Source organism: Orussus abietinus, unplaced genomic scaffold (genome assembly GCF_000612105.2).
Source record: "Orussus abietinus isolate OABI.00-Male unplaced genomic scaffold, Oabi_2.0 scaffold12, whole genome shotgun sequence".
Taxonomy (NCBI): Eukaryota; Metazoa; Arthropoda; class Insecta; order Hymenoptera; family Orussidae; genus Orussus; species Orussus abietinus.
Window position 1 is genome coordinate 387,000 of NW_019395990.1, and position 24,908 is coordinate 411,907.

The 24,908-nt window shown below is 48.9% G+C and overlaps 4 protein-coding genes across 5 annotated transcripts in view; 2 read left to right on the top strand and 2 right to left on the bottom strand.

Moving 5' to 3' along the window:
* Window positions 1–3,398, top strand: part of LOC111674304 — an 8,151-nt gene extending 4,753 nt beyond the window's left edge. Inside the window, exons 2-3 of one of the 2 annotated variants that reach the window (XM_023434028.1) lie at window positions 951–1,430; window positions 3,324–3,398. In XM_023434028.1, coding sequence (XP_023289796.1) covers window positions 951–1,430; window positions 3,324–3,383 — 540 coding nt within the window. In that variant the 3' untranslated portion in view covers window positions 3,384–3,398. Of the gene's footprint in view, window positions 1–950; window positions 1,431–3,323 lie in introns of those variants that run through there. The other variant, XR_002762350.1, reaches the window with a different exon arrangement.
* LOC105698726 (RING-box protein 2) overlaps window positions 1–14,107 on the bottom strand; it is a 27,344-nt gene extending 13,237 nt beyond the window's left edge. The window contains exon 1 of the mRNA XM_012423202.2: window positions 13,933–14,107. Coding sequence (XP_012278625.1) covers window positions 13,933–14,089 — 157 coding nt within the window. The 5' untranslated portion in view covers window positions 14,090–14,107. The remainder of the gene's footprint in view (window positions 1–13,932) is intronic.
* LOC105698721 (facilitated trehalose transporter Tret1) lies at window positions 5,212–13,698 on the top strand. The gene is made up of 6 exons (XM_012423195.2): window positions 5,212–6,091; window positions 7,322–7,447; window positions 8,637–8,760; window positions 9,569–9,742; window positions 10,045–10,424; window positions 10,519–13,698. The coding sequence occupies exons 1-6, from the start codon at window positions 6,008–6,010 to the stop codon at window positions 11,098–11,100; spliced, it is 1,470 nt and encodes a 489-aa protein (XP_012278618.1). The 5' UTR covers window positions 5,212–6,007; the 3' UTR covers window positions 11,101–13,698.
* Window positions 14,108–14,406: 299 nt separating the features above from the next.
* On the bottom strand, window positions 14,407–16,575 carry LOC105698705 (microspherule protein 1). Its single transcript, XM_012423173.1, has 6 exons — window positions 16,381–16,575; window positions 15,925–16,297; window positions 15,638–15,838; window positions 15,151–15,570; window positions 14,853–15,068; window positions 14,407–14,760 (listed from the first exon to the last, which is right to left on the bottom strand). Exons 1-6 carry the CDS (start codon window positions 16,497–16,499, stop codon window positions 14,671–14,673), a joined length of 1,419 nt encoding a protein of 472 aa, XP_012278596.1. The 5' UTR covers window positions 16,500–16,575; the 3' UTR covers window positions 14,407–14,670.
* Between the last annotated feature and the right edge of the window lie 8,333 nt (window positions 16,576–24,908).

The window sequence follows — 24,908 nt, forward strand, 5'->3', positions numbered from 1 at the left end:
AATGTGCTCACCGTCAGTGGTCCCAATTTCGCTCTCTCGCGAAACAGCTGCGCAATCGATTATCGCCATCGCCCGAGTAAATCCGAGCCCAGGAGGAGTTAGGGCAAAATAATCGGAGCCCACGGGAGAGAGAACGGGATCGTTGCGACTCCTTCCAGGAGCACATCGTTGGATCCCTTTCACTTCGCAAAATTCGGAAAGATCACCCCGTTGCTCTAGGTGCGATTTCTCGAGAGACGCAAAAAAGGGACAGGGGATCGCGCCTCCTAAGTAGCTCGTTAATTCGAGCACATACGCGACTCGAGTCTCCCATTAAGGCGTCGAAGTTGGAGGAGAGTCTTAACGAGAGGCATTATCTCGGCGATAACGAGACGGCGAACGGCGGAGAGGCCATAAACAATGAGAAGTAATGCCTCCTCTCTCGTTCCAAGTCGTCCCAACCCCGTGAAGTCCGCCTATCGGCCCGATATAACCGGTAATAACCGAACGATATTTACGAGCTAGACCTCGCGAAACCCGCGAAGATTATACTCTCGAGTGTCCATTTTGTCAGGACCCTCGATATCGACTCGGATAATCGCAATCGACATTTTTGGGCGAACCATAGATTTTGTCACTTTCGAGATCCTATATTTCTCGGTGTCTTATATTAACGCCTATCGATAGGCAACCCGATCAGCTCGCTCAACGAGCGATATGCAACCCTCGCCGCGTTAAACGAATGCAAGTCGGTGCAGCTGCATAGGATATGTCTGAAAGTGCATGCCGATAGCTAGTAGAAACGTCGGCGTTAGATCAGACGCTGGGCGGGTTGCGTAGCAACAGGGGACCGGCGTCTATTTCTCTCCCGAAGATGAGACGCGTCGCAAGATGGGGTAGGGTTAATAATAAAAGGGAGTCCTTTTCCCAGAGTGTTGCCTCGACTTAACCATACTTTTTGCCTGTCCCAGGAGCGAGCAAATGGGCCGAAGTATTACACGAGGGTGTCGCCGGTCGGGAAGCTAACGGGCACGAGTTCGAGCCTGGCTTCGGACTGCGCCTCCAGCACGACTTTGGAAACGAATGCGAGTCCCTTCAACAGCCAGTGCACCCTCATATCGGAGAAGAAGAGCTCCTCGGGCCAGACCAACCCCACCGGCAAGAGCAAGAACAACTCGAGCCCCAACCACTACTATGCGGAGAACCTGAGGAACAACCACTACAGGCACCAACAGTCGCTGAACAAGGCCGCTATCTACAACCCCTTGATACCCGGCCTGGACGCGGATTACAAGCAGCTGGATCCGCTGCTGGACCCCGAGATTCAAAGAGCCAAAGCCGTCCCCATGGACTCCCAGGAGCTCAAACAGAAGTCCTCCGGCTCGGTCAGGCTGACCACCTGCCAGTTCCAGGAGGAGAAGAGGTCCAATCGATGTTTCTACTTGAAACAGGTGAGTGCTCGATGGTCTTCGCACTTTTAGGCATATTCTTCCCACGTTTTGGCGGCTTTTTGCCAAAGAGGCTCGTCGATGACGGTTCTCCACGGTTCCTTGGTATTCCTGAGAATCTTTCGACCTCGTGGAGACGTTGACGAGATTTCGCGGCCGAGGTGGTCTTTGGAATGACGATTGATCGCGGTGGAGGTCGATCTTTCCTGTGCAGCTCGGTACCGATGGAGTCTCCGGGAACGCGCCGAACCTGCGGCCTCCACTTATCGTCCCCCTCCCTAGAGGGATCTCTTTTTCTCCCTTTATTTTTATGCACATCGTTCTTTCGTCGATATTCTCCCCCGTTATGGTGCTACTCTCTGCACGTACTTCTCCAACTGGACTGTGCAAATTTTTCGACTATTCCGAGAGGACTTCTTTTCATTCAGGTCCTCTTCATTTTCGGTTCGCCGCGCAACCTTGCGTTGCGACGCGAGGGCTTGCTTTCGTTTTCCTATTCTTCCTCTTTTTTTATATATCCCTTCCTCTCCCTGGTTCATGTCTTCGTTCTTCGCGTAGAAAGTTACCAGCACTTGAGTTCTCTGCAAACGGTGCTTACCGACCGATCTATACCGTCGACTGGCTTCTCTCGATCGCCACACGAGGCGCGTCGCTCGAAGTCATTGATCACCTTTCGATATAATTTGAAGAAATTACCTGACCCGGTTTTTTTTTTCCCCCATCCACTGAGGTCAAGAAAATTGGCGAGAGCCATTACTCCTCCACTGGACATCGAGCAAGCTATATCGGATCCATTATCTTAACTTTGCCCGTTCGACGAGGCGCACCCCTTGCCGGATTAACGATCCACGGATTTCTATAGATGGTGATCTACTGATCGGGCTGCGCACTTTGCTAATTAAACCTCCACCTGAAAAGAGATGCATAAACCCCCCTGGAAATTTACGGAATGCCGATAAAGGCGATGAGGGCGGAAAGGAAAGAACCGTCGAAGATCGAAATAGCCACCTCTTCGACCTAATCAGAAAACGTTCCCTGTCGCTAAAAGCAGATAAGGAGATGCCCTAATTTTTCTAACAAATTTAGAAGATGCGACAATTGGCATTGCAATCATTTGACGAGGAAAGGGAACCACGAAGTTCAGCAAAAAGGTGGAGTGGGAGTAGGCGCGTGGCGAAACTGCTCCTGGTCAGTTTTCGCTGAGGTTCCGCTCCCACTCCGCATCCGCAAACTGGTATTCCTCTTCCCCTGCGCAATTCTTATTATTTACGCAATGGAGATAAATCAATCCTGCACATCTAACCGGGTCGAAAGAACCGGAGGAACGGTAAACAGGCACCGCGGTTAATCGCAACCGTGTACGTCAGTTTGATGTGCATGTCAATTGGCTGCAATAATGTCTCGATCCGCAAATCGGCATCGATTACCCCCAGCAACGTCATCCTGTCGAGGATGATAGAAGTCACGCGAGCAACGCATCCTCCACTCAAAGGAGAGAGAGATAGACAACTCCAAAATCGAATCTTCGAGGATTTCCAACCTGCGCTAGAAGCGAAGAACGGTTTTAAGATCGAAAAATGGCATGATTAAATTAAAAAAAAAGCGAATTAAAGGGATGACATAACCGCGCGGATGCGCAGATGGGGAAGGAGATGCATTTCGCATGCAAATGCGGCATCAGGAATGGGACACACGTCCGCGTGCTAACGCGTGTTCTTTCATTGTCCCTTACCGACTGCGGCACACCTGTGCAGGGTGCATTAATTGCATCGAGGACCTTCTCGGTCTTGCAAGCACGAAGCTGGTGCCGAGTTCCAGGGGGCCATTTTTTTTCTATACGAACTTCCAATGGACGATCTCGAAAGCTGAAGGGATTACCAAACGATTTGCTTTCAGGGCGCCGATTTCTCGGGATTAGGACGCAGGAGAGAGAGGGAGAGGAAAGTCGTTCCTTAGTTCAGGTGGAGAATCCGGAAAAGGGGTTTTCGAAGGGCGTCTCGTGCATTCCGAGGTTAGGGGGCCCCACGATTTAGGAAAACGTCCACCGGCAGAGGAAGCTCAATGCCTGGACCTTCTCTTAGGTAAGGTGTCACTTCTGGCATCTGTCGCGAAAATCCGACCTATACCTCTATGGCGACCCTAAATCGACCCACCCTGACGATATTTTCCAAGATCCAAAAGCCGACGACAGTTCTTCAAACATTCCGAGAAAGGCGCACTCGGCGTCGCGACGCCGACGACGTCACTCCCTGTCCCAACATTACGCCCGATCATACGCTGGATGCACGGTACCCGCCAATGTCTGCGAAACACCCCGGACACGTTGAATTTCTTCCCCTTTTCTCGAGACTCGAAACGTCAACTCTACGTCACGCGTTTCGCCGTGATTGCCGCGTGATCTCACTTGATAAAAAACGACGGGGGAAAAAAAATGACAAAAAAAAAATCGCACCATCTTGGAATGGAAGTCGATGGTCTTTGCGTGCATTCGTGCACCCTTGTTCAAATCCGTCTGTGTGTCGAGACAAGTCCCGTGACGTGCGACTCTAAACGCGCTCCGATACGTCCGCAGCTGTTCAAACCCTCGATCGATCGATCGGTCGTGATTTCGGAATATCGAGACATTAAAGGAATCACGCTCTGGCCACGTCGCGACGTCCCTGGCGTCACTTCCTGATTCAACAGCCGGCCGGTTAGCGAAAAAATCGTCAGACAGCTGCGCACATGGACGCAACCCCGAATTTCCCTCGTCCCTCGTTTTCGATATGAAATATTGATACAGCATCACGCGACGGCGTGTGATCGCCACGCGATCGCTCCTACCGGCGTGATCGAAGTGTGCCATTCGCTTTCGCAAGCTCTGGCGGTCCCCGACACGTGCTCGCGACCTGCTCCAAAGGAGACGTCTCCTTTGAACGCGTCTTTAAACAATTTCTACCGTCGTCCGGTAATACCGGGAAATAAATTCCGACCGAGTTTCCGCCCGAAATACGATACGCGACACCCCGAGGGCCTATTCCCTCGGAAATCCGTGAGAACGATTTCCCTCTTCGATAACCGATTGCCTCCACCTTCATATGACAAACGACAATGCGACTCGGTAAGAAGTGACGTTTTGCCTCATAAAACCCCGACGATATATATCTCGGTGATTTCCAACGACTTCTAGTAACTTTCTAGTCATCTCTCCCTTGCGATTATCCACGTGGTTTCGCGTATCTCGATTTCCCGAGTGGCACCGACCTGGGGGACGTTCCCGAGGTAAACTTGTCATCGAAGACACCGACGTTTCCAAGAGAACGGGATATGGACCAAATTGATATCTTTCCACGAGAAGGGTGTCAATTATTCGGGGCAGAGGATCGGAATTAAAGGCGCCACAGGTGCGACCTAGCTCGGTAATTCTGTGAAGAAATTATGTCACTCGGGAAACAATCGCATCGAAGGATGCGTTGGTGGGAAAAAAAAAATGATTAAAAGGAAAAAAAAAAGTGGATCGCGCGAATGCACGCGTCGCGAGCCTCGACCCTGTAAAGGCGTCCCGCGCGTGTCTTGGGCACGTATGTACACGCATGTACAGTCTTCGGATGGGGGGAACAGTGGTCGTACACCTTGCATCGTACATACGAGATGTACATACTCGGGGGACACGAAACGGCGAGTGTATGTACGATTCGTCGCCGATAGCCAAGGAGGAGGAGAGGCCGGCCCCCAACGTTGGGTCCTATATAAGAGAACTCGACGGTCCACGAGTGTCAATAGCTTATATTATTCCGTGACACCAAAAACCTTCCATTACGATCCGATTCTCGACGGCGGGCTGAATAACTAGACGGTTGCCTTCGATTTGCCAGTGCGTTGCGAAGTTATTACGGTTAAATATGAGATAAATGGTCGCGTAGGGCGGGCATCTTTTCGCGATCGGCGCTCCGACGAGGGGGACGAGATTTATATCGTATCGTGACCGGTAGATCGTCGGAGAATTCCTTTGAAAATTTCGATCGAGCTCCCGAGAGGTGATGAAAAATATCGCGGGTCGATAAGGCGTCGGCTCTTACAAGTTTCGCGTGTCCCTTCGGTGTCGGGTCTCGTGGCCACCCTCTAGAGCTTGACGCCTCATGGTGAGGCAAGTTCTTGTGAATTTCCGCAGTATGTCGATTTTTGTCCGGTAATTGGAATTAATTTATAATTGAATGCCGGTGAAGACTTTCGACCGAGTGAAGGAGTTTTCGCGTCCACGCGTGACCATCGGTGGTGAATCATTTACCTCTTAATCGTACTTTATCGTCAGGCCCGTGTTAAACGCAACGAATGCCAATGTTAACGCCGAAAGCCGACGTTCTTAACCTCTCGAAAACGCGATTATAAAAATCGAGGCCCGAGGGCCGGGTGGTTTCATTTCCTCCTCGCCGAGCGTCCCGATACGTCTGAGTCTCTGCAAACGTCTTTAACTCGTATATTCGACGTCCAAACAGATATATATATCGGGAATATATATATATATATAGAAAGAGCGGACACCTCACGGGAGGAAATAATCGTGTCGGCTACCGAGTCTACGGTCCACCGGATCGAGCGCCATGAAGATCCTCCTCAGAGCGGACACTCACATTAATTTGGAGGTTCCCGAAAACTCGCCGAAAGCGAAATGCACCTACAGTCAGGTAGAGAATCACCGATCGCCGATAATACCGCCAGTTTTCGCCCTGACCTCCTCCGATACCCCGGAACAGCCCCCCAAAAAAATTCCAATTTCGACTAATCCTATTCCATCTACTGAGATGAAAAAATTCATCGAACCCAAGAAACATTTCCTGGAATATGTACGAAATATCTCGTTAATTCCCAGAAATAATTCATTTCACTCGAATAAATTGCCACGGTCCGGAATAAACGTCGCATCCGATTTTTCCGAATTTACTTGAGTCAAATGATTATTTCTTGAATTAATTCAATATTTTCTTGGTAACGTTCAAAGAAATATTCCCCAACGGGATCCGTTTCTAGATCCATCCTAATTCGAGTTAGATCCGACGAGTTGGCTTCGATTCGAGCTAGCCGAGCCTCGGCATTTCAACGATCGCATCGAAGTGCGTTAATCGAGCCAATTGACTCGATTTAGTTAGACTAATCGGATCGTCGTTGGCGGAAATCGTCGCGTCGAGTCGAGCCTCCGACCCGTGCGCGCCATTATCCGATATTCTCGCGCGGATTGTTTCCCGCGATTAAGGGGAGAAAAAAGAAATAGAATCCTACACGTGGCATCGTTCTCGTAGTCGATCTATATATCAAATCCTGAAAATATTGATAAAACTTATCCCCAAACTGAGTGCATCGAATCATTTGAAACTTCAGCACGTGATTAGAAAGGCCCTAAGGAAGAACGTAATGCTCGTGGAATTTCATTGTTCCCAAAAAATTTCATTTTTATTTAGCTTAGACTAGAGCCATAATTACATTTTTTCTTCTCCTGTGAAAAGTGAAATTTCACGAGCATCGCGTTCTTCCTTAGGGTTTACATGATCATGTGTTGAAGTTTCAAATAAATCGGTGTATACAGTTTGGAGAAAAGTTTTATATTTTGACGTTTTATATATATATATTTATATTTTAAAACGTTTTTATATATATAGAATGACCCTTTCATATCACCTTCAACCCGTGTCGATCGTTCCTGCCTAAATCCTCCCGAAAGGACGGCACTTCTTCCTGCCGAGCAGGAAGCAGGAAACAGGAAGCAGTCCTTAGGACTCGTATTCCGATGAGTGTCACGTCCAAGGATGACTCGGAAGCGAGTCGCCTTTCGCGAATGTACAAACGAACCGGCCTTCTCTCGCTCTTGCTGGATACCAAGTCTATTGGAATAAACCGAAGGATGACCGATTTCGTTCCAGGTGTTGGCCGCCTTCTCGGTGTCGCTAGGATCGATGGTCGTCGGCTTTTCCCTGGGATACACCTCGCCGGCCCTGGTCTCGATGCGCGATCGATCCATCACCAGCTTCGAGATCACCGAGCAGACGGTAAGTCTTATTCCCGGTCGAGTGCTCCTAAACGATCCGCATTCTCGCAATTGCGATCTCAAGTCGAGTCTCGAAGGTAGTTAATTAACATTACATCTCAACATCAGCGACAATTACCGTGAATTAATTTCTAGTAAGTGAAATTCCCGTTCCGCGGAGAAAAGTTAAGTCAAACGATGATTAAAATCCATGGCTCGCCCTTCGGACGATTAGCATTAATCGCGGGTTAAGTAATCCTTGGTTAAGGATTTTATCTCGAATGTTGGAGGCGCCCAGCTCTTGGATCTCCTCCTGTCCAAGCTCCGGGAATTGATCCTCCGGAGGGCTCGATTCCCCCCTCTCGTAACGAGAACGCGCGATCCGACGACCTCGTGACGTCGACGAGGATTTTCAAGGCCAGACCCGAGGTGCCCCTTGAGGGATAATTCCGCGGATCAATCGGCGATTGGAGGCCTGACCCGAAGTGCGTCATTGGCTCGTGGTCAGAGGCGTGATGGCCTGATTCCCCATTGATTGGTTACGACCCATCGTCGCCGACCAATGGGTGCCCACTCTGGAGGCATCCTCCGTGCAAGGGGGCACGTCCACCAAGAACGTGAAATTTCGCCCCCTCTTCAAAACTGAAAACCGCAAGATGATTCATTTCCGCAAGAGCGGATTTAAAGGGTTACGAAAGCTACTCTACATATCAAACGTCAAAATATTAAAAAAAAAAAAAAAAAAAAAACTCCTCCAAACTGGGCGCACCGAATCAATTGAAACCTCGGCACGTGATTACGGAGGCCCCAAGGAAGAACGTGGTGTACGTGAAATTTCATTTTTAGACAAGTGAAATTTTATGAGGACTCATGTTCTTCCTTAGAGTCTCCATAATCGTACTCTGACGTTTCCACCGATTCGGTGCACCCACTTTAGAAAAAGGTTTAATAAATATTTTGACGTTAATATATAGAGTGACCCTTTCATATCGCCTTAACTTCTGGAACGGAACCGTGATAAGTCCACCTTCGCCGGAAGAGTCGGAGGGGCGACCTCGAGGACGGTTTCCCTCTCCGACCTCGTCCCCATAAATCGTCCGCTTACGCCACAAAGGAACCGCCGATAGGACTCGAGACGCGTGCGGATTGATCGTTAGATCCTTAATATTAAATTCTGATAAAATTATGATTAATTAATAATTCCATTTCAGGGATCCTGGGTAGGTGGAATAATGCCTCTGAGTGCGCTCTTCGGCGGCATCGCCGGAGGGCCGAGCATCGAGTACTTCGGCAGGAGGAACACGATCCTGGCCACGGCGTTCCCCTTCATAACAGGTAAGGATTACACGATCGACAGACAGAAAATAACTTATAGTGCACATATAATCCAACATATACCAGTGCAATGTCGTAACGACGTTACAACATTGCACTTACTCCCGGGGATTTCGCAAATCGCCGACCTTCGCGAGCTGTTTCGGGTTTACTCGACGACAACGAGGCACTTCCTATTGAGCGATCGTTACGGGCGTTAATCTCGATCCGGAAGTTAACCGGAGTTTAGCGGCCCCGATTAGGAGGGCGGCGAGGACCTCGTCTCGAAGGACTGCCTCGATCGTCCTCGTGCCTGGAATTTCCTCGGCTCTTTCGTTGGATTATCACTAATCCTCGCGTTTTTCCCCCGATCCGAGGTAATCTCGCGCTGTTAAAACCGGGGAAAAAAAATAAACCGTGCATATATCATCGGGTGGGGGGGGAAGTTAAAGGATAAAATGCTTAACGAGCGCCATGAACAATCTTCCGGGACACTTAATGCCGGGCGGCGTTATCCCCTGGGCGTAATGCATGCAAACGGCGGAGCAAATAATAAATGAGCCGGGAAATAAATATTAACGGGGAGGGAAGGGAAGATAAGAAAAAAAGAAAAGAAAAAAAAAAAAAGAAAAACACCCGAGAAGCAGGATTACTACTTCCTCGCCGCGATGTCGTAACCGCGCGCCGGGAAATCTAACGACGGCGTAATTGGCCGAGGGGAACAAAAAAAGGAGAAAAAAAATTAATAAATAGAGCCGAGGAATTATTCCGCGATTCCGGCGAGTTGGAGGGCGCGAGAGTTGAGGTCTTTACGAGATGACGATTGCAGCCTGGCTACTGATCGCGATGGCCCAGAATATCGAGATGCTTCTGATCGGCCGAGCCCTGAGCGGATTCTGCGTGGGGATCGCATCCCTATCGCTGCCCGTCTATCTTGGGGAGACCGTCCAACCGGAAGTAAGAGGGATGCTGGGACTCCTTCCGACAACCTTCGGTAACATCGGTAAGAATCCGCTAACGATCATAGATAACTCAAGGTCCCGAACGAGAGTCCATCCTACTCTCCTACCTTGGAAAAAAAAAAAAAAAAAAAAAAGAAAAAATTCATTGGACCGTAGAAATGTTTCTTTGAACAGTGCCAAAGAAGTATCTTGTCAATTCAATGAATCGACTGGGATTCGAATGAACGCGTCAATTAGTGTCCACTCGAGTGAAATGATTGTTCTTTGAATTAACGAGATATACTTCTTGGTTTTCTTCCCTCTGAGTGAAAATCGACCCTCACGGGACCTCATTGCTTTCCAGGAATCCTCCTGGTGTTCTCGACCGGGATGGTAATGAACTGGTCGAACCTCGCCCTGTTGGGTGCCTGCATCCCGATACCGTTCCTGGTCCTGATGTTCCTGATCCCGGAGACCCCGAGATGGTACATCTCCAAAGGGAAGACCAACCGCGCCCGGAAGGCGCTGCAGTGGCTCAGGAGCAAAGGATCCGACGTGACGGAGGAGCTTACGGAGATCGAGAACGCGCACATCGCCAGCGAGAGGATCGTCTCCGAGAACTCGTTCATGAGCCTCTTCCAGGGAAAGAACATGAAGCCTCTGTGCATCTCGCTAGGGCTGATGTTCTTCCAGCAGACGTCGGGCATCAACGCGGTCATCTTCTACACGGTGACGATCTTCAAGGTAAGAAGCCCCTCTTCCGGGAGGTAAACCTCTAAGTCTCTATAGTCCCTTCACTGGGTGGACGGTGATAATCGTCGGGTGTCGTCTTCCCCAGGACGCCGGGAGCACGATCGACGGATACGTCGGGACGATCCTCGTCGGGGTGATGAACTTCGTGGCGACGTTCATCGCGACCGCCCTGATCGACCGTCTAGGTCGGAAAATCCTGCTTTACGCCAGCAGCGTGGCGATGATCATCACCCTGACGACCCTGGGGATCTTCTTCTACCTGAAGAGCAGCGGCCACGACGTGACGCACATCGGCTGGCTGCCTCTGGCGTGCCTGATCGTCTACGCCCTGGGCTTCTCCCTGGGAATGGGTCCCATCCCCTGGCTGATGATGGGCGAGATTCTGCCGGCCAAGATCAGAGGATCCGCGGCCAGCGTGGCCACGGGCTTCAACTGGTCCTGCACCTTCATCGTGACGAAGACCTTCAGCGACCTGAACATCCTCCTGGGCAGCCACGGGGCCTTCTGGATCTTCGCGCTGATGGTTACCCTGGGCCTCGTCTTCACCGTGGTCTTCGTCCCGGAGACCAGCGGCAGGTCCCTCGAGGAGATCGAGAAGAAGTTCGCGGGTCCGGTAAGGAGGACCAGCGCGGTCGCGAACATGAAGACGATGCCCTCGGTCTCCTAGACGGCGAGGCTCTCCTCGCTCCAGGGTGCAGCTAGAGGCTTCTACCCGGCGCCGAGGTGCTCCCCTCGGAGGCCCTTGGACTCCCGGGTCCGAGCCCAGGATTCTCATCTCCGAGGTCGAAGGAGCCGGTGCCGGGACGGGAAAGGCGAAGAGAAGATCCCGCAGTAGGGCCGGGGCCATCGCGACTGGTGCTCCTCGTCGGCGGACTAGTCCGGACTCCGTCGACCCGTTCCTTCGATGGCCCCGCCCTGGGGTATCTTTATTTATTTTTATGGAACGCGAGGAATTGCCGTCCGATGTATATTTATACGGGAAGGGGCTCTCCAGGACTCGAGCCTCGTGGCCGATCGGTGACGAATTCCGCGGTCGCTCGCCTCCTGGGGGAACGCGACCCGCAACGGCTAGAGAAGACAGGCTATAGTAGACTTACACGGATTAGTAGACTCGTTTTTTAGTGCACTAGGAAGCTCAATATCTCCTGGCGGTTCCTCGATAGCCGAAGGGCTCACAAACGTTGACGACTTGCTCAAACGAGGGAGCTGGAACCAGGGGGAGGGAAATCCCGTGGGGTAGGTTCGGAACGTCCCGTGGGTATTATCAGCAAACATGGTATATATATGCCCAGGTTTTCAGAAAAATCAACGTAATGGAAATGTCCACGGGACGTTTCAAATCGGTAATACGATTTCTCGGGACACCGGTGCCTTAGCGCTTCGGTGCACCTGACGCGATGTACTTGGCGCGAAACTCTGCCGAGCCTTTCGGCAGGGGGCGAGGATATCTCGAGTTTTCTGCGAGCTGGGAATTTTATGGGAGCGTTTTGTAGAGGCCACGCGATGATAGGCGATTACCGTTGACTAGGTGTATAGTTTTATCCGTTTCCCTTGATCGACGATCCTCCTTCAATCTACCTCAAGCCGATGAACGAAAGGACGGAAAGGAAACGGAGGCGTTAGAGCTCGTGCGTTATTTTAAACGGGCACGTTTCTCGAGTATTAACGGCTATGCATTATTTAGGTACGCGTTGGTTACGGACCGTTTCAACTGTCGAACAATTCGGTGCTCGTAAATGCGACGTTAGATAATTTTTTGGCGAACATCGCGCAAACCGCGGGAAATAATCGTAGATCTCTAGGGAAGCTCTTATCTTATCGTGTACATTTCCCTTTTCTTTTTCAAAGAGGCGATCGGATATCCGATCTTTCGAAAATCGTTCTCCCGCTTGGGATCAAATTCGTTAAAAGGGACGTCGGGTTGGACTTTGCGATTTTTTCGCGGCTAATTGCTCGACAAACGATCCGACTGCCTGATTGACTCGTTTCCTTTGTTCTTTCCACCGGAATTGCGGTATCTTTGGAAAAAATTCCCGCGGACAATTTAGCGACAGTCGAGAGATGGCGAGGAATTCAGATACTTTGGTCTCCTTTTTCACGGTCGATCTTAGAAAGTACGATGTGTAAAGTGCCGAAAGCTCAGGCTCTGTACAGGGAAAATTAGATTTTGGAATCGTACGTGTACGCGAAGGAAGAAAAAAAAAAAAAAAGAGGGCTGGTGAAGAAAAGTCAATTCAGGAGATACTTGAAGTGGCTAATCTGAGAGTTCGAGAGATTCCATAGTTTCCGTTATGCCGAGAATTCCTTGATTGTCGCCAGCCCCGTGAAAATATCACACATATCAAGATTTATATCGGCGTTTAAGGATTTTTAATGATTTTGTAAAATACGATGCAACAACGTCGTCCGTGTACAGAGCTTGTCACTATGGCATTCATATCTTCTAAAACGTTCCTAATACGCTGAAATCAGCCAGGGCAACGATGAAAGAAATTGTGAAATCACCGATTCATCTTTAGTATGATAATTAGTCAACCGGTACTTAGGTACAGTAGAGTACTTAAAGCCCTGCGATTTGAGTGCACTCATTAGCAAGTAGTAAAATGCAAAAGCGTAGTGCAGAGAATGCACGTCCCTCTTTCACTGGTTAGCACAATTGTACGGTACTTCTGCACACCTTGAAATACTTTTTTTCAAGCAGGGCATAAGTCCGTATGTACTTAACCGATGTGCAATTACATGCTCTTCCCAAAGTACGTACAATGTTCGCGAGATAGGCCGCGAAGTGAATCTCACTTGTTGACAGAGAAAATCATGACGTCCACGAGTTCCCCTGGAATGACCCGCGATTAGTCTGTTATTGTTTTCTTTTCCCCTCTTCCTTGTACTTTAATCGTCGCCTATCAGCAAACGTGATATATATACACATAGATATATATCCACAGTTACGTTCCTTTTATAGAAATGATATTTTAGATACGAGTTTTAAACCATCATTGCCCACGCTGTAATCTATGCCCATTTAGCCATTAAGCCTCGTGTAGCACGTCCCACATTGCTCGGACGTACCTGTACATTTATTTTGTTAGTACTTATATCACCTACGCTTAAATCATCGAATTATACCTGGCGATTTCGACATATTATATTTACATACACATACATATACATATATTTTTGATAATTTAATACTCACTATAAGTTTATGTAAATCTATATGTATTACAGAATACAATTATTTTACGACACCGATAAAAATGTGGCTGTTCGTTATTATAATCTTGTTCCTATCGACAAGACTGCCGATCCCTTTAGAGATTAATCGTCTTACATGCTTTTCTTTGTAAACATTTAACTTCAGGCTAAAACCGGAAAATATTTTGCATACATTTGTTCTACAGTAGAAATTAATCAAGAAGCGTTGGTTCTTCTACCTCGATGGGATGAAAGGTGTCGCAAGTATACGCGGTATGAATGTTGAGGTTATGTTAGGACTCACCCATTACTTGAACCCGGCAAATCGCGCAGGTGTCACACTCGACGTCCCAACTCCACATTGCCACAGCATTCCATTTTTTCAGAGTGAAGAGATTCTCCGACTTCAAGTTGTCACCATCGCCTCGATCAGCTCCTAAATCTTGTTCGCTGCCTGACATCTTCACTTTGAGGTTAACTGAGAAACGGTTATAAAGATGATTTGGGAGATAGCTCACAGGCACGGTCGCGCGATTGCGACCTGTGCTGCTCCCCGGTGGAGGATATGGACAGCTAACGCACTTGCCACCTGTTACACCCAATGGTGACAAGTACGTTTGCCGCCCGCACCAACCATCAGGGGGCAACACAGGACGCGATCGCGCGACCCTGCCCGTAAGCAATCTCCTAACTCATCTCTGTCTGATGCTCCTTAATAAATAATTGTCATTATAACACGTCAATTTATTCTTAATATTCTAGAAATTTAATTCTTTAATGGCAAATAATTAAGGGGGGAAAATGTAAAATTCTTGCGAAGGACTGTTCCTTTAATACGTATAAATACAACACGCGCACTTGCATATGCCTCATGCGACTGAATCAACCAGAAGTGCATCTCCAGTTGGCTGCACTTTGCAAAAATTTCGAAAGGCATGGGATGGATTGGCTTCCCTTGACTTTACCCATTAATTCGTTTGACATTTTTGTCGGTATGCAGTCTTTGAAAGAATGCCAGTAATTAGTATGTACAATTCATCATTCAGGGAGTCAAGTTCAACTTTGCAGCCTCTTGACGTATCACAGAAATTAACTCCTGGTTTATTAAGAATATAAAGCGTAGTCCTGCAACCTGTAACAAAGGTGGAAAAAATGTAATTCGTTAGGATGTGAACGAATTAAACACTAATAACATTAGAGTACGCTGTAGTTAACTTGCTGTACCTCAATAACGGAATTATTATTTAACTTCATCTTGTTGCCAGCAAGTATTGGTCTGCTGTCAACGAAAATTGGTCGCTTGCCTTCCGATGACAGGAAAAAATCACCGTTGTTTCTTAATCGAATAGTACCTTGCCTCCGAGAGACTTTCCACGCTGGACCCTCTAGAGTCAAGTCCACATCTACACTGTGGTCTTTTGTTGATCTTCCAACGGTGATCTTCGTTTAATAAAAATCAATTATATTCAGATAATTTTGTTAAGTAACGGTCATGTTATTAAAGTATAATAAAAGATCTAACCTCTCGAGATCTCATAAGGTATCTAACCAGTCTGCCTCTAAGGATCGCTAATGTTTGATTATCGAAGTCTGGTGGATTGACCCCTGTTACACTGTCAACGAGAACTTGCCATCGGCCGAGTTCATTCTCTAGGACTCTAATCTCTTTTTTATTTTTTCTGTCAATCATTGCCAACTCTGCATCTATAGCTTCATCCTTTTGTTCTGAGAGTTCTGCATCGTTGATCATATCTTCGGCATCCGAGAAGTTAAGTACATGCTCACCTCTGGGCAAACTCTGTACCGACTGATCTGGCAATAAATGATACTGCTTCATAAGTTGCCAGTGAGCAAGCAGTGCTTTGGCAGTCCTAGCTGGGTAAAAAGTTTGCGGACTCGTTTCCAGAAGTTCTTGGAAAGTTTCAAGCGTCGGTGCAGAAGTCTAAAACAGATCAAGAAAATATTTAATATAACTAATTTAAAAAATCGACAATTACGTTACTACCTACCGATTTAACGGTACCTAGGAGATCTTCTTCTGCTTTACTGTATAAAGTTCTAGCTTGCACGCTGGCTATGAGTTCTGGGTGCAAGTTCCGCATCGCTTGCACAGCAACACGAGAAACTGCACTGTCATACAATAATGCATACCACCTCTGTTGTATTTCTTGCAGAGTGAACCGACAAGAAAACTTTGTACCACGATGTACCTATTGTACAAATTACAGCTATGTAGAAGAGCTATGCAAACTTCAAGAAATTATCAGCAGTCTATGATTATTTTTAATCCGCTTACCATTTTAAGGTCATTGGTCTGCTGAACGCCAGTAATTAAAGCTAAGTCATCCGTCGGTTTCCAGCGACCAAGATCCTTGGTAGCATTGATCGAATGCGAGTGATTCTTATTTTTCTTATTTTTCCTACCAGGCCCGTTTGAGCCACTAGGCCTACTTATTTTACGAGGGCAGCGATCTGGCTGTGGAATTGTTGCAGAGACTGACACAGGACTGGGCAGAGTTTGCGTCGGTAAAATATCCAATGGTCCTGTCGATATCGATACACTGCGTGACCGAGAATTAGACTTGGCACTAGTTGTAGGTGGCTGTAGATTAAATGTCGTTTCGACTAACTCATCGTCGAACTTTCTACGTTTTATTGTTCTCGATGAACTGTTTGAACAAGAGTAACGATTAACGTTTTTCATATAAAAATACAGTGATGGGATATTGAGGTTAGGACGCTAAAGTGTTACCTTCTGCGTTTCGTTGCCAGAGCGTCGAGACTTGGGGATTCGACGGGAATATTAAGAAACGAATCCGCATCGTGAGACATACTTCCGTGATTCATACTCGACGAAGGAGAAATATCCATCTTCTATAAATTAAAAAGTAACAATTCAATCAGAGGGAAAACATTTCACTAGAAATCACAGGCGCACGGTCTGACATTTTAACGACACTAGCATTCTGCGCATATTCCCTTTTCATCCCGAATTCTGCAATTCTATTGGTTAATACCGTTTGGGAGATCACGAAACCAAGCAATCCTATTGGCTACTCCCGTTGTACCGTTACCCTGACGGACCAATAAGAACGTCGAGCACTGAAGATAGAGAAGGTTGAAGAGGTCCGCTTTATCGACCGTGGATAGAGGGAGTGAAAAAAGGCGCGCAAGTTTGAATTCAAAACGTCTCCGTTTTCTGAGATGTACCAGTTGTATTAAGAAACTCTTAATTAAAGGAGCTCCAAATTTAAAAATGCCACTTTTATTCTTATTCTAGGATAAAAGAAACAACGTATAGTTTCGAACGGCAGTCGATTTTGATTAATCGAATTCAAAAGCGGTTCGTAAATTCCCTCTCGCACGCGAGACCCGTCCATTATGGCGCGCCAATTAACTAAATCACGTTTAACGCTACCTCGAGGCTTCCTTTTAATTTTGAAGCCATTGAAAGCGCTTTACCTAGAGCGGGCGGATGTATAAGGCAAATAACTCCCCGGACATATTCCCTCTTTAATATAAAAGTCGTTTTCCAGATATTACGAGGTAGTTAAAGGGGCAGGACGCTCGACCGAGGATGAGAATCCTCGCCAGGGGAGAGACAAGGCTCGGGTCGTCCGCGCTTCTTACGTCGCGATGCTCAGCGAAGTGGAACTCTTTGAAGTGAGAAAGCCACTCCGACGATGTTATACAATGAGGGGGGTGTAATTAGAATTCACGTGTAATGAATGGAGCGCACGAGCGCTTAATAACTTGCTTAAAGCCTCTGTGAGATCACCTTTTTCCGCGAAAGTTGAGCTTCCTTCGAGTCGACCGTCAAAGTATCGCAAACGATATCGACTACAACAACTCAAGACGACAATCGACATTAATCGCTTCGTCGATATAGTTACCATTCCGATGGAATCCGCAAAGACACCACGCCGCGAAATAGAACGCATCAAAGCAACGAAATATTTTGCAAATGCAAAGTATAATTATTTCACTGGAATAAATTCAAATAAAACGAGGGAATTTCAATGAAACGTTGCGTTCGATTTATTCCAGTGTATCTGAGTGAAACAATTATTCCTTGAATTAACTAAATATCTCTTTGGCACTATGTAAAGGGATATTTTTTGTTCTCGGTACACCGAAATTCACTTCAAGGACGCTCTCGAGGAACGAAGTGATCCGTAATTAATATTCATCGAGTATTTCTGACGGTTTTTTGCGGGGTTTGCTAAAATCAGGAAGACTGTTTAAAATGTATTAAAACCGGCCGGTAATTATTCTACAGCTCGTCGACGAGTGGATCGGGCGAGAGGAGCTAATTCGAGTCTGCATACGTGAATTCGTCACTTTGAATTCCCGTCCCGGGGAACGCAATTTATTTCCGCGACGCGGATTTTTATACCCCTGACGTTATTTTCGCCCCGCCGCGTCATTTCACTGTTAATATCAGGACCTCCGGTCTCTGGGAGATCCGACAGCGGCCAAGAAGTCCCGACAAAGTCCTGCGTTCTCCCGGGGCAAGGGAAGACCTAGGACGGAGGAAATCGTGGGAGAAAAAGCGATAGGTTATCACGAGAGTCGTCGACAGTTATCCTCGGTCCAGGTTTTCGGATCATGGAGCCCGCCGAGAGAGCCGAAACAATCGTTCCGACTCGTCGGCCCGAAGAAACCCCCGGAAATTGCAGTTCGGAAAATTCGATTAACGCTCGATCGAGCTCCAACTAAGTTGAAACAAGGACACCCTGGTTTTCAAGCCGCGACCGATTTCAATCGGGGTCTAAACGATGCCGGGAAGTTTCGGGAAAATCCGCGGAAAACGCGTCCGTTACCCGAAATTCAGGTGAATAAAGGGTCCGGGGAGGCGGGAAAATAAAAGAAAATAAAAGCGCGGAGGAGAAAGCAGAACAGTGGTTCCTACGAGAACTCCGCAGGTCGACAATGCAGACTCCCTTGGCTGGTTCCCGATAACAGAAGGACCCGTTAAGGGGATGCGAAAGTGGCATCCGAGAGGTCAATCGTTCATGAAACTTTCCTCTGGGTGTGAGTACCAAACCGTTCCAAACTTCGCACCATAAATATGGAAACTATAAGGAAGGTCCTTACACCCATGCATTCCATTTTTTACCAAAACATTGAAAATATATGTAAACAGATGTTTAAAAAATTGAAATTTCATGGTTGTTAGGACCTTCCCTATAGCCTCCATATTCAAGCTGTGAAGTGTGAAACGCATCATCATCGAAAAACAAACAACATCGCCTTTCATTCGTTAAGGGGGCATTCGTTAAGGATAATTCCGCACCCAATCCGCCTGCGATCCGCACGCGGCCGGGCAGATTCTACTTGGACAAGCCGCCACAATTCGCGGTAAACAATAACCCGTCGGCCAGGTCGGATTATAAACTGCACGCAGTGCCGTGCGCGATTTTAGCGAGCCTCCACTTATGCAAATCCTGGAATATATTAATGATAATTATGTGCGTCGCGAACACTCGACAGGCCTTCTATGTACTGCGGCGTGCATTATCGCCGTCGCGTTTACGGATAATGCGGCAAATTCTATAATCGAGCCCAGCGTCCGGAATCGAGGGAATAAAACACGAGCGGGGTTCCTAACGAGCGCCCGTTTCGAGAAACGGACCGCTTTTTTCGATCCATCAGTTGGAACGACCAGAAAGGTTCCCGAAGGGGTTAATAATCGAGCCGGGTGCCTCGTTATCGCGACGACGACTTTTTTCGCCCCCTTCCGCCCGCGGAAAATATTTTCGAAACGCCGATTTTTTCGCATGCGAAAGTGGCATCAGACTTTTGTTTGTGAAACTTCTTCAAACTGGGCTTATCGAATCGTCTCAAACCTTACAACGTGAATACAGAAGCCACAAGGAAGGTCTCGAGGTCTATGAAATTTCAATTTTAAGATAATTTATTCATGGGTATTTTCAAAATTTTCGATGAAAAAACTGAAATTTCGCGAGTTTCAAGACCTTTCTTGTGGTCTCCTTATTCATGTGGTGGAATTTGAAACAAATTGGTATATCCAATTTGGAGAAAAGTGTCATAGACGACTGAATCCTCGGATGCCACTTTCGCATCCCCTTAAGAAATCGTTCAAACCCGGAGAAGGGTGCGTGAAAAGGTGGACGGCTTTTTCGACTCATCTCCGTAGCGATTGCAAGAGGAAAGATTTCCAGGGCGTGGAAACGATCGCAAGGTACCCCGGGATGTCTCCGATTATCCCTCGGGGGCGATTTTCTCCCTCTTCCTGGGGCGCTGCCATTTGTCACGAGTCGCTGCCATTTGCCACGGGTTGGCAGGACTCGCTGTCATCCGGTCGACATTCGGTGTCGAGCGGCAGCAGGCGGCACCGTTTCCCGTGATTTTCCTGCATTTTCCAGGGTGTCTGCGCATTTTTCTTGCATGTGCCAGCATTTTCCGAGACTCGGCGGCGACCTCGAGGAGAAATCGGCCGGGTCGTTAATTCAGTATCAGCGAGCGATTCGTCTTCCAGGGTATTCGGGTTGCGCCTCGTTCGACCGTCTAAGATCGGAGGCGGAGCGGGGTGGTCGGCCAGAAAATGCCCCGGGAAAGGGAAAGGGAGGGGAATTTTCCGGAATGGGGTATTTTCGCAGTCCATTTGTTTTGATCGGATTTCCAACTGTCTCTCCCGTAATCCCGGATCCCGTGGCCCCCGAGGACGTCGTCACCCTCCAATGAAAACCCTAACGTCTACATCCTCCTTCCGGCGTCTCCTAGACCTCGCTCGGGTAATAACTTCTCCCCTTTCCCACCCCGAGGTGCCCCGAATTCGGTCGAGGCCGAAACGGAGGATACGTGCCCGCGACGCTCCCTATTACCCGCCGCGGAAGAAAAAAAGGAAATCGATTCCGCCCCGGTGGAGGTCCTTCCGCGGCCGAACGGATCGATTCGACTCGACGCCGGCGGGAAATTCTCCGGAAAATTTCCGAAATTTATGCCCGGCCGTTCCGAGGAATTACCCCCGAAAATTCCAAGAAATTACCCGGAAAAATCCCGAGGAAAATGCCCAGGTGAAGAGCTCGACGCGTCCGTCCGGTTTTCCCTTCGGGACGCCCGGCGCCTCCGATAACCATAAAGATAACGGCGGATCCGAGTTTTCCGTGTACTCGCCCGAGTTCCCCGTAATCCTGCGGAATTCCGGCATCGGCGACACGCTCCTTCTCCACGGAAGTCGGAAAGGAGTCTTTTGTGGGCCCAAGTGCACCAAGGATTCGCGTCCTCTTCCGGTAGGCGCGGCGGAATCGGCTTTCCCCTTTGTGCGGGGATCCTCCTTTGCCTTCTTCGAGGGGGGCGCCTCTCCCGAGGGAGGACCCACTCGCTTGGATTCGCGTTTCGACCGATCCTTTTTATTTACTCCGAAGTCCTGCGACGCTTCCCTCCGGCTCAGGGACATCTCGATAGCCCACCGTTTGACAAATCGTACCCTCGATAAGAGTACGTACGGTTACGAGATGCGAGCAGCCAGATTGCGACGCCACTTGGACTCGTCTCCGGCCTCCGAAATCTCCCGGGTCTTTCGGTCCAGGAAGGATCTTCGTGGAATCTGGACAGGACTCTATCTTCCTTGTCTAAATTGTATTGCCTCGGAGTGTCGCTCACCGGAAGAGCGAGGATCGCCACAGGAACCCTCTCTCCATCTTTGTCTGGTGCGGGGGGATGACACGAGACGGAGATAACTGATAATCTCGATCGGAGGCTATCACGAATGAGCGGTCCCGATTGTTGCCTAAAATCGGGTTTCAATTTTTTCAATGGCAATTGGGATCGATCAGATGAGACATCTTCCCCGGATAAATTGTATCGTCTCGGAGTGTTGCTCACCGATCAGAGCGAGGATCGTTCTGGACCAACAAAGGACGATAAGAGACAGGGATCCGATCATTTCGATCGTCAACCATCTCGAATAAGCATTTCAGGTTGTTGCCTAAAATCGGATTTCAATTTTTTCAATGACAATCGATACCAATCAGCCAAGAAATGTGTCACTCAGGGGCATGTCGCGACGATCGGGAGACTTCGGAGTGATTAATTCCATGATTAATTAATCGAATCGCCGTTCGGGGCATCGTGCGTGATAAAGTCGTATTTATCAGCAGGCCCACCGTGATAAAGTACATTAATCCGAGAGAATTCGGTGTCCGTGGAGAGATTCGGTCGCGGCGTCCGCCACCGCCACTTCGCGGTTGCCTCCCACGACTCGTCCCTTCATTAATTTATCAAATCGCAATTCGGAACGCACCGAGCATTATTAGATCAGCCGATAAACTCGTTCGTTACCAGAGGGCCGGGTAAAAAAAAACGGTCCCCGGCGTTAAATTCACCGTGCGGCTTTCGCACGCCCCAAATGGTGTTAACTCAACTTTAATGGCGCCATTTCGAGTACATAGAAGTCCGCGCTACTAAATTTACCACCACATATTCTTTTACGGTGTACTAACATAATCCCGCGAATTCCCGGCTACCATTGTGTTACCGGCGTAAATAATCGAGGAAAAATAATTCCACCCGGCTCGATTTTCGATCAATTGGCCAATAATCCCTATGCGGCCCTATGCGGCCAGGAAAGAATTTCCCGATTTTCCAAAAGTCGCCTCGATTTCTCGTCGAGGCTCATCGGCGACGGAATCTCTCAGTCGCGACGCCGCAATTTCTTTCCGCAAAACCTCCCGGATAAATCCCTCCCGGAGGAGCCACCTCCATAATCGAAGGGCGAAGAAATCTATATTCATTTGGAGCAGCTCCGGCGTATCCGCATTTATCCCGCAGTCCATGTACGGAAAGGCGGGACGGCTGCCGACGGAAATAAAAACGTCACATTGCATCCTAACTACACAGCGATTCCTGCCTATCTGTCTTCGAGCGGTAACTCCGGGACGTTTTATTCCGGAAAACAAGCGATATATCCTCGAATGTTGTCCGGCTGTCCGCCGACACGTGGGTTTTTGTCCCCCATTCTGCCGTTTCATCATTCAAGATGGATATACAGCCCTCGGGGGCATTATTCATATCTTCGAGGCAGCTCGCGTTTTGCATCTCGCGCTTTGCATCTCGCGATATGACCCGCGGTACCAATTAAAAGGGCCCTCCCTCGTTTTTTGGGAATCAAGGACTCGACGTCATCCCCGAAGAGACTCCGGACTTTTCCTCCGGGGGTAAAAATGCATCCCCGTAAAAGAGTCACCAGAGGGTAATTCACTGAAAACATGGATTTCAATGCTGGAAATTGCAAACACCTGTCACGGGAAATCATCAAAACACTGTGACAATTTTAGGGCAGAGCGTCCCTTGTTAATCGTATCGTTGCTTATCATATGATATCAAAGGCAATCGGCTCTGAAAGAATGAAATCGTTTTCACCGATCTCCATGTGACTAGACCCTCGGAGTCACCGCCACCCAGGTTTATTTGTCTGACGTCGGTTAAAACAAGGAAATCGAGGGTCCTCCCTGCGTCACCCGGAAACCGTACGTCAGGTGTAACTCGTGGAGGAGAACTCCGAACTGTTAAAGATTCCGCACTCGCAGTAAATCCGGCGAATGTACACTCGGTCGAGGGGCCTCCTAGCTGCAACCTAGTTCCCGGCTGACCGGGAAAGCTTTCGTTGATTTTGCGGAAACTGGGCTAAAGTCGGCCGCGCCGGAGCACCTTGGCGAGGACTGTCCGACAGTGCCTTATCGGGTACCTAGGTGTAGAGCCGATAAAAACTAGGGATGGAATCCACGCGTGAGAATTAAAGAGGCGAGCCTTGGATTCTTCCCTGCCGAGGTGTAAAATTAAATGAACAAAAAAGGAATAAGGGGGTGGACCGGGGAGGAAGCTTAAGGGGCGATTTGCGAAGGGAGTCGCGCCGATAAGTCTTTCGGCCAGTCGCCGGCGTTAACGGCGTTCCTGACCCGCCCTAACACCGAGAATAAGTCTTCCGGTAACGACGCAGGAGTTACCGAGTCCGGCCGAGATCCTCTGGAGGGAGTGCGGCCATTAAGACGCGGAGAACTCGGAAGAAGCGGCGGCGAGTCGTCCCGGTGTTATCCGCGGGTGGAGGGAGTTTCCACGGGGAGAATCCCGGAGGGGAGTTCGACCCTAGACCGGTGAATTTGTCAGAAGTCGATGCACCCTGACAGTCATCCCTCTGGGGTGGTAATTTAATAAAAAAAGGGGCCCTCTGCGTTTTTGAAAAATCCAGCCGCGAGGGCTCGGTGTCTATCGAAAGTCGCAAGGGTGGAGGCGTCGCGGGGGGTCGCGGGAGGCTCTCCGTAATTTTCCCCGGCGGTGTCGACTTCGCGAATCGCCAGACCGGCAGCTGTATCGATTTTCCTGGCCCGCGAGCGAAAAGAGGGAAGGTTATTGGCGAATGACCTTAGCGGATTTACGCAAAGTTGGCCAAGTCTCGGGGGCGGTCTTCCTTATCGAATCTTGGATCTAACGAGGAGACCAGACACTGGCTCTCTCTACGGATATATCGGGTTACTCGTTAGTCGAACGCCGCCAAGCCGAGATTTATTCGATTACACGGATTTCCTTGGGATAACTCGACTCCCGTGATGCACGACTCTTCCCTGGATATGCCGCTCCGGTTTTTCTCGGGGCGGCCATTACCGAATCGCGAAACCCGCCATTATGCTCCGGAGACGTCCCGTCGCAACTCCTTATCAATTTATGCCGATGCCCGGGACTCCTCGAGATTAACGAGGCTTTAGGTTTAACGAAGCGGTTATTCGTTACGGAGTTCACCCCGAGTAGGAATTAATTCCGGCCGCCATCTTGGAGAACGCTCGACGCCCTCGCGCGTCCACCGCGGGGGATTCGCGATTTTTATTATTCCCGGCTATCAATTGATCGCCATTACGAGGGAATAAACGCGGAGAGCTTTTACGCCGAGAGAAAGAAACGGAACTGGAAGCCGACCCGTTATCAAAGGAGCGGCCTTTTACGGTCCTTTCTTTCTGAATTTATGCTAAAGTGGATGAAATCCGAACGAGATTAACCGCGCTCCATGCTTAACGAACCAACTATCCGACTCGGCCGCTCGTGACGTGACTTTGCTCCGCCTTAAACCGAAACGTACGTGCGGTCGACCCGCGGCGGACGTCGTTCCGCAAAGTAGCAGTCGCGAGCTTTTTCCGCAGGAGGTCCCGACTTACGGGCCGCGTCTAACGAAATTCCCCCGGGGGAAAAGAAGGAGCATCTCCTGGGACAACCGCGTCCTGGAGTCCTAGAGAGGACCTGCGAAATTCGTTCATTCGGAGCTCT